General features: G+C 57.7%; 2 protein-coding genes across 8 annotated transcripts in view; one reads left to right on the plus strand and one right to left on the minus strand.

Moving 5' to 3' along the window:
* LOC135995756 (NADPH--cytochrome P450 reductase) overlaps nt 1–7825 on the plus strand; it is a 29840-nt gene extending 22015 nt beyond the window's left edge. For all 7 annotated transcript variants that reach the window (XM_065647290.1, XM_065647289.1, XM_065647288.1 and 4 more), the window contains 10 exons: nt 46–135; nt 590–688; nt 1342–1458; nt 2253–2371; nt 3554–3735; nt 3896–4045; nt 4993–5260; nt 5699–5844; nt 6481–6566; nt 6797–7825. In XM_065647290.1, the coding sequence (XP_065503362.1) occupies nt 46–135; nt 590–688; nt 1342–1458; nt 2253–2371; nt 3554–3735; nt 3896–4045; nt 4993–5260; nt 5699–5844; nt 6481–6566; nt 6797–6941 (1402 nt within the window). In that variant the 3' untranslated portion in view covers nt 6942–7825. The remainder of the gene's footprint in view (nt 1–45; nt 136–589; nt 689–1341; nt 1459–2252; nt 2372–3553; nt 3736–3895; nt 4046–4992; nt 5261–5698; nt 5845–6480; nt 6567–6796) is intronic.
* Nucleotides 7826–8846: 1021 nt separating this feature from the next.
* Nucleotides 8847–16467, minus strand: TMEM120A (transmembrane protein 120A). The gene is made up of 12 exons (XM_065647294.1): nt 16331–16467; nt 14071–14189; nt 13481–13597; nt 12564–12623; nt 11767–11862; nt 11535–11624; nt 11121–11186; nt 10674–10735; nt 10399–10491; nt 9858–9922; nt 9137–9205; nt 8847–9049 (listed from the first exon to the last, which is right to left on the minus strand). Exons 1-12 carry the CDS (start codon nt 16403–16405, stop codon nt 8936–8938), a joined length of 1026 nt encoding a protein of 341 aa, XP_065503366.1. The 5' UTR covers nt 16406–16467; the 3' UTR covers nt 8847–8935.
* Nucleotides 16468–16800: the final 333 nt, after the last annotated feature.

The raw sequence follows: 16800 nt of genomic DNA on the forward strand, positions 1-16800 counted from the left end.
AGACCAAGCCTGAATAACAAAACCTTCCTCTTTTGCCATGGCTAGCCTGGAAGAAGACTTCATCACCTGGAGAGAGCAGTTCTGGCCAGCGGTGTGCGAGCACTTTGGGGTGGAGGCCACAGGAGAGGAGTCCAGGTGGGTGTGGGAGCAGGTTCTTTCAGGTTCCAGGGAGAATTGCCACCTTTGAGTGGTGGCAGTGCCATCAGCCCTTTCCTGCACGTTGCCTCCCCTGCCAGACTCGAGGAGACACGTGTGGAGCAGAACAGCGACTGGGGCTGTTTGCCCTGAGCCTGTCCTGGTGCCAGTTTGAACCCAGCTCTGGATTTCTGTTCTGGATGGGAGACATGATGGATTTGGTTCCTTTGTGGATGGCTTTGCTGGGCTGTGATGCTCCCAGTGAAGCTGATGTTTCCTCTTGTTTTGCGCTTTCTGTGTGGTTTACCTGCTCCCTAGTGTCTTGAGAGGGGGAAAGGGGTGGAATGTGCATTTGTTTTTGAACTGCAGCAAATCTAGCAAATCAGGTGATGGTTCCAACTGTACTGTGTGATTTCTAGTTTGACTTTTTTCTTTTTTTCTCTCCCTCTTCCAGCATCCGCCAATATGAGCTGGTGGTACACACAGATTTGAACATGAACAAAGTCTACACCGGTGAGATGGGTCGTCTCAAGAGCTACGAGAACCAGAAGCCGTAAGTACCAAACCACCCTGGGCAGGGTGTATGTGGGCCAGGCTTTGGCTGATGGATCCTTGATGTTTCTAACACCACCTGCTATGCAGGCAGTGTCATTTCTGTGATGCAGCTGTGTAGCAGGTCTCTGCCCAAGAGAAATGTGCTCACATATTCACTGGGACTCTTGAGGATTTTGCAGTTAATGAATCATTAGTGTTTGAGAAGGTGGCAAGTGTTCACATGTGCTGTTTGACTGGTACATTTGCCGCATCTGTCTTGAGGTCACTTGGAGCCTTTTCTTGCCCAGGGCAGTTAATGCCTGATGGCTGTTTGCAGTATTGTGGGGAGATGAGCTGTATACATTAATTCCAACCTGAAGCATTTCTTTGAGATTGGACACTCCCCCCAGCCCACTTCTGCATCACTTTTCTTTGTGGAACAGAAGCAGCTGACTGCTGGGCTGTGTTTTAAAGGAAAACAATCTGTTTTCTGTGCCAGTGTGGGAAGCAGCAGGATTATAATTTGATTTCTGCCATGGGGTGCTCTGAACCGGGACAGCCCTGTGCTTGAATCGTCAGAGGCTGCTCTGGAGGCAGAGGGAACACACCCAGCTCAAGCAGCTCCGTGAGCTGCAGGATAGTCACCCGGAGGGTCCTTGTCTTTCCTTCCAGACCATTTGATGCCAAGAACCCCTTCCTGGCCCACGTCACGGAGAACCGCAAGCTGAACGAGGGTGGAGAGCGGCACCTGATGCACCTGGAGCTGGATATCTCCAATTCCAAAATTAGGTAGTTTCCCATGGGAGGCTGCTCCACTGTTTTGGCAGGAGCGGTCTGCGTCGGGAGCAAAGAACAAGGATGTGGCACTGGCCTCGTCCAGCACTTCAGAAGGGGGTCTTGATCTCATAATTACTTAGCATTGCTCCTCTGAGCTTCTGTGCCACGTATTGGGTACCCCATGGCTGGCTGCCCTGTGCCCCTCTGGAGCTGGCTGAACATTCCTGTCCTACCTGAGCAGTCCCAGCTGCAGGAATTCTCTAGGAGTCAATAAAAAAAACGAGGGGCAGATGAGCTATGAAAGAGGAGAAAGCTGGGGGTGGTTCATGCCTGGGTTTGCTTGGCTTAGATGTATGAGCACAGAGGGAATATAGCCCTGATCTTAAAAATCTGCTTGCTGGCTTAAATTCCTTTGTGTGTGCTTGTAAGAAAGCCACAAGTCCAGATGACTTACCTTAACAAAATACTGCAGAGGTTTTGAGTGGCTTTGCTCCTTGCCTGTCAGGGAGATGGCCTGGCCTTGCTAGAAGCCTGACTTTGTTGAAAGAAAAATTGCTGTTATCTTGGAGGTCCCTTGTGAAAGACCTGGTTCTTAAAACCATTATTGCACAATGGTCCTTTCTGCAGTTACTGCCAGTTCGTTGGAGTCCCTGAGTGTGCAGGCAGTGTGTAGCAGCCTAGATCTCAGTGTTGTCTTACTGCCCCTTGCTCCAGCCTGCTTGTCTTCTGGCTGAGCAGCTCAGGCTTGGTGTGGACAAGAAGCCGGTGTTGGTGTTTCATCTGCTCTCCTCCTGCTTTTGTGCCAGGTACGAGTCTGGGGACCATGTGGCGGTGTACCCAGCCAATGACTCCTCTCTGGTGAATCAGATTGGCGAGATCCTGGGCACGGATCTGGACACCATCATGTCCCTAAACAATTTGGATGGTGAGTATGGATCAGCCCTGAGCATCAGCAGTTCTCCTTCAGCTGTGGCCTCTGTCCTTCCCACCAGAGCAGGAGCCAGATCACCTTCAGGTCCCATCAGGCACCTCCAGGCAAACAGAGGTGTCCCGTGGCCTCTCTGTGCCATTTGAGCAGCAGCAGCACAGAGCCCTGGCTGAAAGCCAGCCGAAGTGGGTCGCCTGTGAAACGCGCTTGATGTGCCCATTCAACAACAAATTATGTAACAGCACGCTCCTAATTACAGAGCATCAGCCTGCTGGAACATCTCTCTGCTGCAGCAGCCCCTGAGCGCAACGGGGGCTGTCGTCTCTGAGATGCTGCTGTTCAGTCCCTGGAGGAGGCACAGGCTGGGGAACTGAACTGCCAGGGGGAAGCACTTGTGCTGATACAAAGAGCTTTTCTCGGGTGATGTTCCCAGCAAAACTGACCTCTGGCAGGAGGGACATGGCAGCTGCTGCCTGTCTTACTCCTAAAACGGTGCAGCCTGACCTGGAGCATCAGAGGTGCTGCTCTAGAAATGCAAGAGCTGGCTCCTGGTTTCAAGAGCACAGGTGGCTTTCATGCACTGCTGGAGCCTGTAGACCTTGTGTGATGTCCCAGCCTTCTCTGGCGTCACACTGTCATTCCTGTCCCTCTTACTTTGCTGAACGGAACAGCTCCAGCCTCAGCTGCTGGTGCTGATCCTTCCTGAGGGGCTCTGAGCAAAACTGTCCATGGCTGCCAGAGACTAAGGATACTTTTGAGGCTAGATCTGAAGGAGATGTAAGTGCATTAGGCCAAATTAGCCGTCCTGCATGGCCTGGGAGTGTGCTGGGTGCTTCTGTGCATGGATATCTCGGGGTAGAGAACTCCATTGGGAAGTGCGGGGCATTTTATTTTTGCTGATAAGCTGTCAGGCAGCATCTGTGAAACACAAAATGAGCTACTGGGAGATGGAGCTGCCTGGAGAGGGAGCTGCCCTGTGCCCGAGCTGCTTTGGTGTGGGATTGAGGCTTTGGCCAACACGCTGATGCAGCCCTAGGGCTGCTCTCTCTTCCCTGAAGCCTGTTCCCCTGCTCTGTCTCCAGCTCTCATACACAGCACAGAGCTGCTGGCACAGAATCTCTAACATAACAGCATGCAGTTGCTGACTTTTTTTTTTTTAAATTTTGTTTTCTCCTGCAGAGGAATCCAATAAGAGACATCCCTTCCCCTGCCCCACGTCCTACCGTACAGCCCTGACCTATTACCTGGACATCACCAACCCACCCCGCACCAATGTCCTCTACGAGCTGGCCCAGTACAGCACGGATGCTGACGAGCAGGAGCGCCTCCGCAAAATGGCATCGTCTGCTGCCGACGGCAAGGTGGGAGCTGTGGCCATCCCAGCAAAGCTGCTGGGTTGAACTGGGTGCTGGGGGGATCCCCAAAAGGGATCCAGGGCTGCTGGGCACCACATACAGAGAGTTGAGGGTGTTTGCCAGCCGTGTAGGGAAGTTGTCAGTCGTGTGCCCTCTTTGTTTGCAGGCTCTCTACCTCAGCTGGGTGGTGGAGGCCCGGAGGAACATCCTGGCCATCCTGCAGGACATGCCTTCGCTGCGCCCCCCCATCGACCACCTGTGTGAGCTCCTGCCGCGCCTGCAAGCCCGCTACTACTCCATCGCCTCCTCCTCCAAGGTGAGGGTGCTTCTGCAGGGACTTCAGTGCCACTGTCCTCCCTCTCATCTGGGTAGAGGACACGGGAAATTTGTACTGGTGACCCTTTTCTGTGAGGAGGGCAGCTTTAGTTATCTCCATGCATGAGAAGAGGACGTTATAGAATCACAGAATCATTTTGCTTGGAAGAGACCCTCAAGATCATCAAGTCCAACAGTTAACCCAACACTGGCACTAACCCATGACCCATGTCCCTGAGAACATCATCTCCACGTCCATTCAACCCCTCCAGGGATGGTGTCTCCACCATTGCCCTGGGCAGCCTGTTCCAATGCCCAACAACGCTTTCTGGGAAGAAATTGTTCCTAATATCCAATCTAAACCTCCCCTGGCGCAACTTGAAGCCATTTCCTCTCATCCTATCACTTGTTCCTTGGGAGCAGAGCCTGACTCCCCCTGGCTCCAACCTCCTTTCAGGCAGTTGCAGAGAGCGAGAAGGTCTCCCCTCAGCCTCTTTTTCTCCAGGCTGAACCCCCCCAGGTCCCTCAGCTGCTCCCCGTCACATTTGTGCTCCGGTTATCCCAACTTGCACAGTGTCTGCAGAGAGTCCCATGTGGCAGCCAGCTTCTGTCTCCCCACTGCGGACAGGCCTTGTCCACAGGTCTTGGGAGCAAGATGGTGTTTTAGGAGTTGGTCAAGATTCACTCTTTACCCTGTGCCTGAAGGCCTGAGGTTGGTGGCAATTCCAAGGGAAGCTCCACGGTCCTGTGAGGAGTCAGGCACCAGACAGAAGCCTCATGTGGGGCATGCTTGGAGGCTTGATGTGCAAGGAGAGGAATAGCTGTACCCAAATTCACATTAGGTTAAGCTTCTCCCCATCCCTGAGCACAAGGGACTGAGTTGTGAGGTTGCCCAGGACCTCATGTGGGGCTCCCTCTCTGCTTGGTGCTCACATCCCTTCTCTGCAGGTTCACCCCAACTCGATCCACATCTGTGCTGTGACAGTGGAGTATGAGACCAAGACGGGACGTGTGAACAAAGGGGTGGCCACCAGCTGGCTCAAGAACAAGGTGCCTAATGAGAAAGGGAGCAACTCTGTGGTGCCCATGTACGTCAGGAAATCACAGTTTCGCCTGCCCTTCAAACCCAGCACGCCTGTCATCATGATTGGACCGGGGACTGGCGTAGCCCCCTTCATTGGCTTCATCCAGGAGCGGGCCTGGCTGAAGCAGCAAGGTGAGTGCCCAGGAGCTCCCCTGGGGGTGGATGCTGCAGGATGATGCTCTGCGGGGCCAGTTGGTGCCTTCGGGGTACAGCTTGTGCTGCTCATATTGCTGATGGGTCTAGCAAAAAGCAGAGGCGGTGGAGGGGTGGAAGAGCAGCTCTGTGTTTGTCGAGCATGAGAGTGCTCTGTCCTCCTCTCTTGGCCACAGAGGACGTTTTGGGGGGCAGATAAACCTGAGCCCGTTCTCTGACCTCTGCCACTGTGTCTCCAAATAGCCACAGTCATGTCACTCAGACTCATTTCTAAAGCTTGTGAGTAGTTCTGGGAATCAGAGTCTTGAGCATTCCCTTGCAGTGACACAGCTTTGCCTCCCCCGGATTGGCAGGACGAGGGGAGGGCTGGGTTGGGGCTGCAGGGATCCAGCTGATGGGAGCTGTGTGACTCTGCAGGCAAAGAAGTGGGTGAGACAGTGCTTTACTATGGTTGCCGCCGTGAGCGTGAGGACTACCTGTACCGTGAGGAGCTGGCCCGCTTCCATCAGGAGGGAGTCCTCACCCAGCTCAACGTTGCCTTCTCCAGGGACCAGGCCGAGAAGGTACTGCTCTAGTTCCACAGCTGCTTCCCCGCGCTGCCCACCATCGCTCCCAGCCGTGGCCGTGGGGGAAGAAAAGGCCCTGAGGGCTGGAGACCCCCAGCCTGGGGCCTCACTGCTGGAGAAGGCCCATGGGAGCACAGAATCAGGGACTGGTTGGGGTTGAAGGGACCTCTGGAGATCACCCAGTCCAACTTACCTGCTAGCGCAGGGTCACCGGAGCAGATCACCCAGGGTCGCATCCAGGCGGGTTTGAATGTCTCCAGAGAAGGAGACTCCACAGCCTCTCTGGGCAGCCTGTTCCAGGGCTCTGGCACCTCAAAGTAAAGAAGTTTCTCCTCATGTTCAGATGGAACCTCCTGTGTTTCAGTCTGTGCCTGTTGCCCCTCATCCTGTCATTGGGGACCACTGGAAAGAGTCTGATCCATCCTCTTGACACCCACCCTGGAGATATTTATCAGCATCGATAAGATCCCTCTCAGCTTCTCTTCTCTAGCTGAACAGCCCCAGCTCTCTGTCTCTCCTCATGTTTCCTGCTCCTCTGCTGTCTTGTGGGGCCATGGGCTTGGCTTCCCTGCCATGGCCTGGGGTCTGGGGGCTCTGTCCCTCTTGGCTCACCCCCACCTTATTTCCTGACAGGTTTATGTCCAGCACTTACTGAAGAAGAACAAGGAAAACATCTGGAAGCTGATTAACGAGGGAAACGCTCATATCTACGTATGCGGGTAAGTCCTGTGGCACAGATGGGACTTTGGGAAAACATTCTTACTTTTGGGGAAAGGAGCATAACTCAGTTTACCCACTTGTGCGTTACAAGCCCTGGGAGGGTTACGCTGTCCTTGTGCTAGGGGAGGGCAAGTGGCCCAGTAGAGGGGCTGGGGTGGGTGTCCAGAAGTGACCAGGGGTCTGTGGCTGTGATGTGTCACCCACTTGCTCACACTCCTCTCATTGCCAGTGATGCTCGCAACATGGCCCGGGACGTGCAGAACACCTTCTATGAGATCGTGGCCGAGTTTGGGAACATGAGCCAGCCCCAGGCCGTGGACTATGTAAAGAAACTGATGACGAAGGGCCGCTACTCGCTGGATGTCTGGAGCTAAGAGCGAGGCTGGCGGGGCCGGGGAGAGAATGGGACCCCAGGCATGGGTCCGTGGGAGCTGGAAAGTGCCTGCTGTGGGTGACAGCGTCATTCCCTGCCCACGGCTACCTCAGTGTCACTCCCAACCCCTCCTGGGCCACATACAGCCCCCCCAGAGCAGGCTGTGTTCCTGAGGGGGTGGAAGGGGTTGAGAGGGGCAGGGGGGTAGCTCAGGCTCTTGTCCAGGAGCTGTGGTGCCCCCGACACTCTAGGGAGCACCAGCGTTTGCCTTGAGGTCAGGGGCTTGACTGATGTGGGGCAGGAGGGACATGTGCCGGGGGGGCTCTGGGCTCCTTCCCTGAACACGAGGTGTTTGCCTTATTCCCATGGCTGGAGCCCCCCCTGCCCTGCCAGCAGGGAGAGCCTGGGGACAGCAGCCCCCTGTGACACAGGTTTGGTGTGAGGGCACAGCGTGGGGCAGCGATCTGTCCTTGCCCCCCTCCTGCCCTCTGTGGCCATCTCTAGACTAGAGACGTGGAGTTGGCAGCCGCCTCTGGGCTCAGAGCTGCCCCATGTCCCCAGGACCCCGCAGGCACCCGCTCCTTTCCCCTGCCGCCCTCCAGCACGCAGTGCGGGGGGGTGGCTCTGCTCCCCTCCAGAAGACACTCAGTTTTGGGGGGGTCTCAGTCTGGGGGGTCCTGCTTGCTCCCTGGGGTCCTGCAGCCAGCAGCTCCCCCCTGCCCAGCCCCTCCCTCATGCTGTACGGTCATTTTTTTTAAATACTGTTTTTATTTCAACATCTCTGTGATTTAATCATGGAAAAAAAAAAACCCACCACCAACTTTTAGGCTGTCCAATGACTGTAAATTATTTAAATACATTTGCCCTTGGAATAAAAATACTGTTTCTGTAGTTTGCTTCTTGCTCTCCCTCTGCTTGGGGAAAAAAGAGGTGGAGGAGTGATGGCTATGAACCAGGACGAAATCTGGAGTACGGGTGACAACTCGGGGTGTGGGGACAGCAGTGGAGGGTGGGTGGCTCAGGACCCATACAGAGCTGTGCTGGACCTGCTCTTTGGTTCCCAACACTTGAGGAGCTCCCAGCAGTAGATGGAGTGTCTCTTCCCTGGTCTCCAAGGTCCTGAAGTGCTGCTGGGCCCCCCCTTGGCTCATTGGGCAGCTGCAGCCCCTGGCAGGGGCTGGGGAGTGTTGTGGGAGGCAGCTGACAGCTCACAGCACTGTCCTCTGTCCCCACTGCACCCCTGGGCTCATATGGGGACACCTGAACGTGGCTTTTCTTCCCTCCTGCTGACACATTATGCCAGATGAGCCAAAACCACAGTGCACAGAAGCTGTTTTGAGACCACCCTGGTGCCCTGAGGCAGCACCTTCCCTTTATTTTGACATATGCATCCTCCAGAGATGCGAGGCTGGGTGCTGGTCACAGCTCCAGGCTCCTGCTGCTCCCACCCCGCAGGTGACACACACGGCTCCTCCACCTCAGCCCCTGTGGCTCGAAGTGGGAGAAGAACCAGGGTATGACATCCTGTGGAAACCAGCACTTGTGCTGAGGCCAAGGGGACAGCCAGGGCAGTGACACCTCGCAGCCCATGAGATGTGAGGGATCTTCATCCCCTGGGGCTGCAGGGCTGGGGAGGGAGATGGGGGAATCCCGGTGTACCCCAGGAGCTGGGTGGGAGGCAGCCATCAGCCCTGGATCCTTGTCCCTGTCCCGAGCAGAGCTGGGCTCATCCCAGAAAAACCATCCCAGCAAGTGTCTTCAGGGCAAAGGGAAGGGGAGCAGCTGTCTTTGCTCTGGAGGAGGAAGGTTGGAGGGTGCTCCTGCCTCGGGGCGAGTGACTCGATCAAGCATCACAGTCTATTTGTGAGCTCTGTCCCACACCCAAGCTTCCAAAGAACGGGGTGAAACACCAGAGTCTGGACGGCATCGAGGGGATGGGAGATGGAGTTGGTGGGGGAAAAAACAGTCCTGGCCCCCCACGCTGCACTGCTGGCTTCAATTCCGCTTCGTGTCTTTGTTCTTGTTCTGAAACTTCTGGTGGACGACGCGAAGGGTGGTGAAGAAATTCCCCAGGAAGAGGATGAAGAAGGGGAGGCCGCACATGAGGACCTGTGGGAGCCGCAGAGGTTGGGGGTCAGCAGGAGGGACCTGCCTGGGGCACCCCCAACCCCACGGCAGCCCCTGGCACCCCCATACCTGCCACTCCTTGCACTCCGGGTGCTGGAGCATGCGGAAGAGGGTGACGGCGTTGTAGAGCTGCCAGAACTGCAGGAGAGAGGAGATTTAGAGGAGTTTCTGCTTTCAAAGGCTTGACCCTCTGCTGATGTTCATCCAGGTGCTCCCTCTGGGGACAAAATCCCCCACAGCCCCTGCCTGAGGTCAGTTTGCCCCAGCACGCAGTGAAACCCTCCAGGCTTGGGGCCAGAGGATCACAGTTGGGACATGTGCCCCTTTTGTGCCACTTTGGGGAGCCCAACATCCAGGACGAAGCCTCAGATCAGCCTCCTGCTTTTGGCCATCAGCCTGAACGATCTGAGCATGGAAAAACTGGACCTTCAGCAGCAGCGGCTCAAGAGCTGAAGCTCCGAAGGGTTTGGGAAAGGTTCTCGGAGCCAGTCCCTCAGATGTATTTTGCACATTACTTAAGCACTTGTCAGAACTACCCCAAGTCCTCCCCATCCCACCAGCTGAGTCATGGAGGAAAGAAAAGGTTCAGCCTTCACTGAAAGCATTTCCCTGTCCCTGGCATCTGTGTCACTTGGCCGCAGCAGCCTGCTGGCACCTGTGTGATGTCCAAGACACCCAGCCGAGCCCAGGACACCAGCACGGCCAGGAACGTGGCACGACCAGGAACGTGGCACGACCCGCTCCCACCCGTGACTCTGGTGTGTCCACGCAGGGATGGGTGCACACTCACCTGCCCGAAGAAGAGGAAGGGAAGGAGGAAGGTGAGGCCTCTCCACATCCAGGACTGGAAGCCCTCTGCAAAAGAGGAAGGTTTGCATGGGGACCCCAGAATGTGGGGGACGCAAGCACGCAGTGTCACAGGCTGGGGAGGTGACAGCCCGCAAATACGTGGGGTGTGGAAGAGAGGTTTTCTGTCTGTGAAGCAGCTTCCCAGGGGAAACTTGGATGATGGGAGCCACAGCTGCTGCCACCTCGCATCCCGAAGAGCCACCCATGGGCTGGTGGCCCCAGGAGAGCAGGAGGAGGGGACATCCAGCCTACGGGATGCTGCCGCCCCACGGGAGGTGCTGCTTTCGGAGCTGTGGCTTTATTTGTGGCTTTTACCGTTTCTGCCACTGATATATGGCAATCAAACCAACCGTGACACAAAAATAACTGTCACCATTGCCTTTAACAGAAACCACAGCTCCCAGTTAGCCCAGCACCAGTGTGGTACCCTGCAGCAGGTCCAGTTGGACTGGGACAACCAGTAAGGGAAAATCCCAGCTTACCCACAGTCAGATCCATGTTGTGCCTCTCGCCCAGCGCCCGCAGCCGGTACAAGCACCCGCTCTGATAGTAGTACTGGAGGAACTGCACAAAGCCTGCAGGGATAGTGTGGCCACGCTCAGCATCATCCCCTGGCCCCAGCATCAGCCCCGCTCCAAGGTGACACTGTGCACAAGGACCATCCCAACGCTGGGGTGGTGGGAAGAGGCCAAGGGAAAACCCAGGTGACCAAGAGCTGCGAGCAGCCGCGGTCCCTGTCGCACATGGCAGCACTTACTCTGATACATGGAGAAGGAGAGGAACTGGTTCCTGAACATCTGGTACATGAGCCCGTCCGGCCTGGGGAGAGACAACGGTGGCTGGGGGACGTGGGGCTGTGAGGGGACACAGCCAGCCCTGCTGCCACACAGCCAGGGTGAGGACACTGCCTCATCCCAGCGCCACCAAAACAGGGGCTTGAGGAGGCCACAGAAACGCTTAGAGGGCTGGAACGCCTCTGGAGACATCCCAGGCCAGGCTGGACGGGGCTCTGAGCAACCTGAGCTGGTGCAGATGTCCCTGCTCATGGCAGGGGGGGCACTGGATGAGTTTTGAAGGTCCCTTCGACCCAAACTGTTCTGATTCTGTTAGACCACAACACCCACAGAGCAGAACCACGGCTGTTGGCCGCGGCCCAAGCAGACAGGCGTCTCTACAGCCAAGGGACAAGGGGACACAGACTCACCAGGTCAGCATGACGCCTGAGAGGAAGGTGGAGACGTAGTGATGGAAAACCCACCAGCCTTTGATTCTGAAAGGCAGACACAGGCAAGAGGCATCAGCTCTTGGGCATGAATCATGACCCAAACGTGCACCAGGAGCGGGGCTGGTTATGAAAGAGCCGTGCGAGGAGCAGGAGCCTCCGGTCCAGGTTGCAGCCAGGGGCCGGGGCTGCTCCGACCACCGCTCCACCCTCCCGCACCACCACCGCACGGGTTGTTCCTTGCACAGCTCATCACCGGGGTTTGCTACACACCCTGAGCAGGAGGGAGCTGCTCCCTTGGGAAGTGTGGAGCTATGCAGTGGGTCCCAGCTCCCCAGCCTTGTAGAGAAGGACCAATTCACTGCACAGCCCCCTCCCCGAGCCCAAGGGACTCACTTGGATCCGTTGTTGATCAAGATGCTCTCCCGGATGGTGAGGGTGCAGTAGTACCACACCAGGAGGAAGTTAAAGACAGCGTCTGTCACCCTGGTGGGGAACAAAACGGGGTGTCAAGGGGTGTCACTTCCAGAGCAGTGGCCAGATCCTTTGTCAGGATATTTCAGGATGGCAGAGGAGGACGCAGGGGTTCTGGGAGGAGATCTCTGCCCGGCACTCAAGCCAGACTCACCTGGAGTTAAGGAGGAACCGACAGGAGAAGGACACGATGAGTAAGATGATGGTGAGGTACAGCTTGAACTTCTCATACTCGTCTTTATACGCAAACCTGCAGGAAACACAAGGATAGACGTGGAGCAAGGCAGCTGCTGGAAGTCTCTGTCCTCCCATCCCACCTGGCTGGACAAAAGTGATATTCTGGTGGGAACCTATGGGACACACTCGGGAAAAATCCCATCCCTGGGTATTTCTGAGAAGAGAGCACTCCAGGCTGCCTTCACACAGGTGAGAGACCTTCCAGACACCCCAAACCACACCAACCAGGTGGGTGGCCCAGAGGGCTCTGTGAAGCTGGGCAGGTTGGTGTCTGTTCAACTCTTCAAGGGGGGGGACCTGGGGAGGGGTCAGGGGCTCCTGGGTGGGCACCTCCAGCATTAGTGTCCCTACGTGTTGGGGGGATTTCATGGGCCAAAACAGGCCATTGGTGTTTCCCCACAGGTCTGGCTCTCCAGGGAGTCCCTGACACAGGGGACACCCAGACACGGCTTTGGTGGAGGATCCTGTTCAGCTCGTCAGAGCTAATGGTCCATCCCAGCGCGGTGGAAGGTGCCTAAGGCGGAATCGAGGAGGTGGCTGGTTCTGGCCAAGGCAGCAGGGGACAGCCCGGGCAGGGAATGTGCGACAGCCACGTCACGGCAGCCACGTGTCTGCACATGCGGCAGCTCAGCCCGGGAGGAGTTGATATTTCCTGGTAACACAGGGATCCCAAGCCAGGCAAAGCACATGGTGGCGGTGACGAAAGGGACATACTTGGCCTGCTTGCTGAGCAGCGTGACGTTCACGTTCCCGAGCACCAGACTCAGGTACAACCTGTGGAGAGAGCAGAGCCGTCGGGGTGGCCGCCTGCCCGGGCAGCGCTGCCGCGGGGCGAGGCGGAACCGTCCCCCCTGGTGCCACCACTGAGGCGGCGGGGCCGAGAACCAGCCCCCAGCTGTTTTCCACTCGGAGCTGCCAAGCGACGTGACTGGCACAAACGCTCTGGCATCTCCTCCCAAGGGCAGGGGGACGGGCGGCCGAGCACCTCTCCAACTCCCAGGGGGGCTCGCCGGGGCTCCCCCCGCACAAGGCCACAGTTCAAGGGCAGGTGAAGGGCAGGAGCAGGTTGGGGAGCGAGGCGGGACTGGGGCAGCGCTGCAGCCTGGCTCCTGCCCAGGCATCCTGCGGGGAGCCTGAGTGTGACACCATGCTGTGACACCGCGGGGTGACTGCAGGTTTGTGTCTGGTGTCTCGCCCAGGGATCAGAATCACAGAACGGCTGGGGCTGAAGGGACCTCTGGAGATCATCCAGCCCAACCCCTGCTAACGCAGGGTCACCAGAGCAGAACACACAGGGTTGCATCCAGGCGGGTTTGAATGTCTCCAGAGAAGGAGACTCCACGCCTGCTCTGGGCAGCCTGGTCCAGGGCTCTGGCACCTCAAAGTAAAGAACTTTCTCCTCATATTCAGACGGAACCTCCTGTGTTTCAGTCTGTGCCCGTTGCCCCTCGCCCTGGCGTTGGGCACCACTGAAAGGAGTCTGGTCCGTCCTCTGACACCCACCCTGGAGATATTTATCAGCACTGATAAGGTCCCCTCTCAGCTTCTCTTCTCCAGGCTGAACAGCCCCTTCTCTCTCACGCACCCCAGGTACCATTGGCCATGGCCACAAGAGCACATTGCTGACTTACCCGTTCTTCTTTGGCAGGTAGGCCTCCATCTCAAAGAAAACGTTCTGCCTCTCTTTTATGAGGCTCTGGGTCTCTTGGATGGACTCCTGCTGTTCGGGACTCACGTGGGCTTTGCATCTGGGGAGGAAACACAGACGCTGGCGTCAGGAGAGACTCCATAACACGGTGAGCACGTGCTGGCACCCGATACGGGACTATCTTGGACAAGGATGCCCCAAGGACAGCGAAGATGGGCTGGAGGCAAGTCCTCAACTCCAGCTGCAGAGTGAGCTCCTCTGGCAGGCAGGGATGTGGCTCAAGAAAAGGGAGCAGGAATGAGAGAGAGGGGAGGCCAGACAGGTCTTCTCATCCCCGAGGAAGGATGGAGAGAGCTTTGTGAGGGGCAAGTCACCTGCAAAGCCCTTGCAAGCTCTGAGCTGCAAACCAGGCTCAAACCCAGGGCACAGGACAGGGAAGCTGAGGAAGATCTGCCTGGATGAGTCCAGACCTCCACAGCACTCTGCACTAACATTTATACTGGAGGCAGAGCCATGCGATGAGTTCAACATCGCTGCTCTCCCACCCCATGCCAACACAGGACACCAACTCACTTTTTGAGGGCCAACGACAGCTCCTTCAGCCGCTTCTTCTGCCGTGAGATGGAGCTGGAGATCCCATCCTGAAGCTTGGTTAGCTCCTCGAGTTTCTGCTTGTACAGCTTGTGATTATCCTGGGAAAGAGAGACCGACATGCATTACAGCTGCCTGCCCAGCCATCCCTGTCCTCAGGTCCCCTGTGGGGACATCTGTTGATGCGTCTGTTAAAAATTGTCTCTAACTTCACCTGCACGGCAGCTGGGTAAGACACAGGGTGACTGCAGGGGGCCAGGCGTGTTTGGGGACAGCCTGCAGCCGTCCAGGTTTGGGGACAGCCTGCAGCCATCCCTGCTTCTGTGGGGGCAGAAGCAGCTGCTGGGGATGTCCATCCCCAGTCTCAAGGAAGTTTATCTACGGGCACATCCTGCAGCACAGCCTGGTCCTGCCCTCGCACACAGACTGTTTCCAGCCCTGCTCCAGCTGTGAAATTCCAGCAACATGGTCTCACTCCAGGGATGCTCCCGTGGTTGGGAAACCATTGACTGTGGCACAGGGGGATGGAAAGACTTGGGGAAAAAGTGGTGGCTTCAGCTGTCGGGACAGGACAAGCAGCTCTCCCTGGCTGGAGGCTCATGCTATCCCAACTGGGGAGCTCCATCCCCAGCCCCCCGGGAGGCTGGAGGAGCCCGTCAATGAGCCGGACAAAGGGGACGGACTTGCAGTGGGGCTGTGGCCAACTGTCCCTGCTCCTCATGCTGCGGTAACCCAACCGCACCTGGGTACGCCTGGGTGCCACTCTTCCCTGTATTTAGAAAGGGAAGGAGAGAGCACGCTGGATCAATGGTGCTTCTTGTTCAGGTCAGCTGCAAAACAGCCTCGCCTCGACCACAGGCAGCCTGTGTGCCACCTCCAGCAGGGAATTAAATGCTTCTTGCAACAACCCTTGGACTAGACCTTGACGTGCACACATCTTAGTCTCCGTAGCTCTTATCAAGCACTTTATCAGCAAATCTCAAAGCTGTTCCCAGAAGAGAAAGGTGAAATCCAGACGCAGAAGAGTTCTCCCTCTTGTTCTCCCTCCGGTGACAAGCAGTGGCAGGGTGGGAACAGACCCCAGACAGCCCCAGCTCTCCCAGCAGTGATTTATGGCCCCGATCTCTCAAGGGGATGTTCCCTGCTCAAGCACCAAGCTTTCCTGCTCCCATCTGGAGTCACCTCCTTCTCTTGCTCTGGAGCTAACGGAGAGCAAGCAGCTTTTGTGACAGCTCCTTTAGCCGTGCTGGGGTCCGAGCACCACGCTCGGGGACAGCCTGGCTGAGAAGCCACCCCAGGGGCAGGTTCCCAAAGGACAGCACCATCACCCCACGGGGGCCAGCGCCACACGGCTACATGCAGAGTTCAAAGTGGGCAACCTGGGACATCCACACGACCCCTGTGGAGCAAGAGGAGGTTTCTCAAAGCCTCCCTTGCCCCACATCTGGGCACAGCTGTGGTGTGTCCGCAACAAGATCCGCTTCGCCCCGCTCCCAGGGGGGACGCAGGGGAAAAGGGAACTGGTGCAAATGCAGCCCGTGGATCTGAACGGCAGCAGACGTTGGCCAACCTTTCCCTTGGGTGACCCCACGCTGAGCCGAACCCTGCCCACTCCTTCCCCAGCAGCCAGCACCCCGGGGATTACACAAAGCAGGTGGAAATGTCACTGACACCAGTCACCTTCCTGGCACTGAGCCCCCGCACCGGAGGGAGGGTGCCCGGGGTGGAGGCATCGGGACAAGGTGCCCAGCTGTGGTGTGATCCTGGCTGCCCCACTCCCCTGTGAGCCTGGCTTCGGGTTTGCTAAAGCTGGGCTTAGAGGAGCGATAAGGAGCGTGAAACAGCATCGCTCCCGGCCGTGCCGCTCCCCGCTCAAACTCCCGGAGCTCTCCCGTCCCCACGGCCATCCCGGGCTGGGCAACGACACCGACCGGCCCCCGGCTCCGGCCAAACCCGCCGGCCGTGCCCGGCGCAGCCCGGAACCCCCTTTCCCAGGGGCACAAGGGCTCGTTTGTGCGCCGGGACCGGGGGCTGCGGCACACGGGGAAAAGCCACCGGGATCCGAGCACGGTCACCGCGCTCCCCGTTCGGGTGGCAGTAACCCCGCCGTCGGGAGGGATCCCCGCCCCGCCACGGCTTCGCGATCGCCCCCGCGGTGCCTCGGGGGAGCCCTGATGCAACCGCGGCCCCGAGCCGGGTGGCCGAGGTGACGGCCCGCGGGGTGTCCCGGGGTGTCCGGTACCTGGATGCGCTGGTAGCCGTCCTGCAGCTCCTCCCACTCCCGCAGGCACTCGGCGGCCGAGACCCCGCAGGCCATGGCGGCGATGGCGGCGACCGCGGCCCCGGCCGCGCCGCTGGGCTGCGCTGGCGGCCCCGCCTCCCGCCCCGCTTCCGGGCACGCCCCTCCGGGGGGCGGGGCCAGGGGCGGGGCAAGCCGCGGGGGCGGGGCCAGCCGCGGGGGGGCGGGGCCAGCGTCATGCTGGTTTTCTTTATAAATAGCGGCGTGGAATAAAGAGGGATAAAATAAAGCAGCGAGCTCTGCCCGGTGCGCAGGGCTCTAGGAAGGTCAAAGGGTTGGTCTGCTGACAGCTCAGGTGGTTTTTGGTGCAAATTCAGCCCAGAATGGTAAAGGGCGGTTGGCTCCGTCCCTGATCGCGTGTGTTTGAATTACAAAATTGGGAGCGGGGGTGATCTAAAACGAAAATGCCCGGT

The sequence above is a fragment of the Caloenas nicobarica genome, chromosome 17 (genome assembly GCF_036013445.1).
Source record: "Caloenas nicobarica isolate bCalNic1 chromosome 17, bCalNic1.hap1, whole genome shotgun sequence".
NCBI classification, from domain to species: domain Eukaryota; kingdom Metazoa; phylum Chordata; class Aves; order Columbiformes; family Columbidae; genus Caloenas; species Caloenas nicobarica.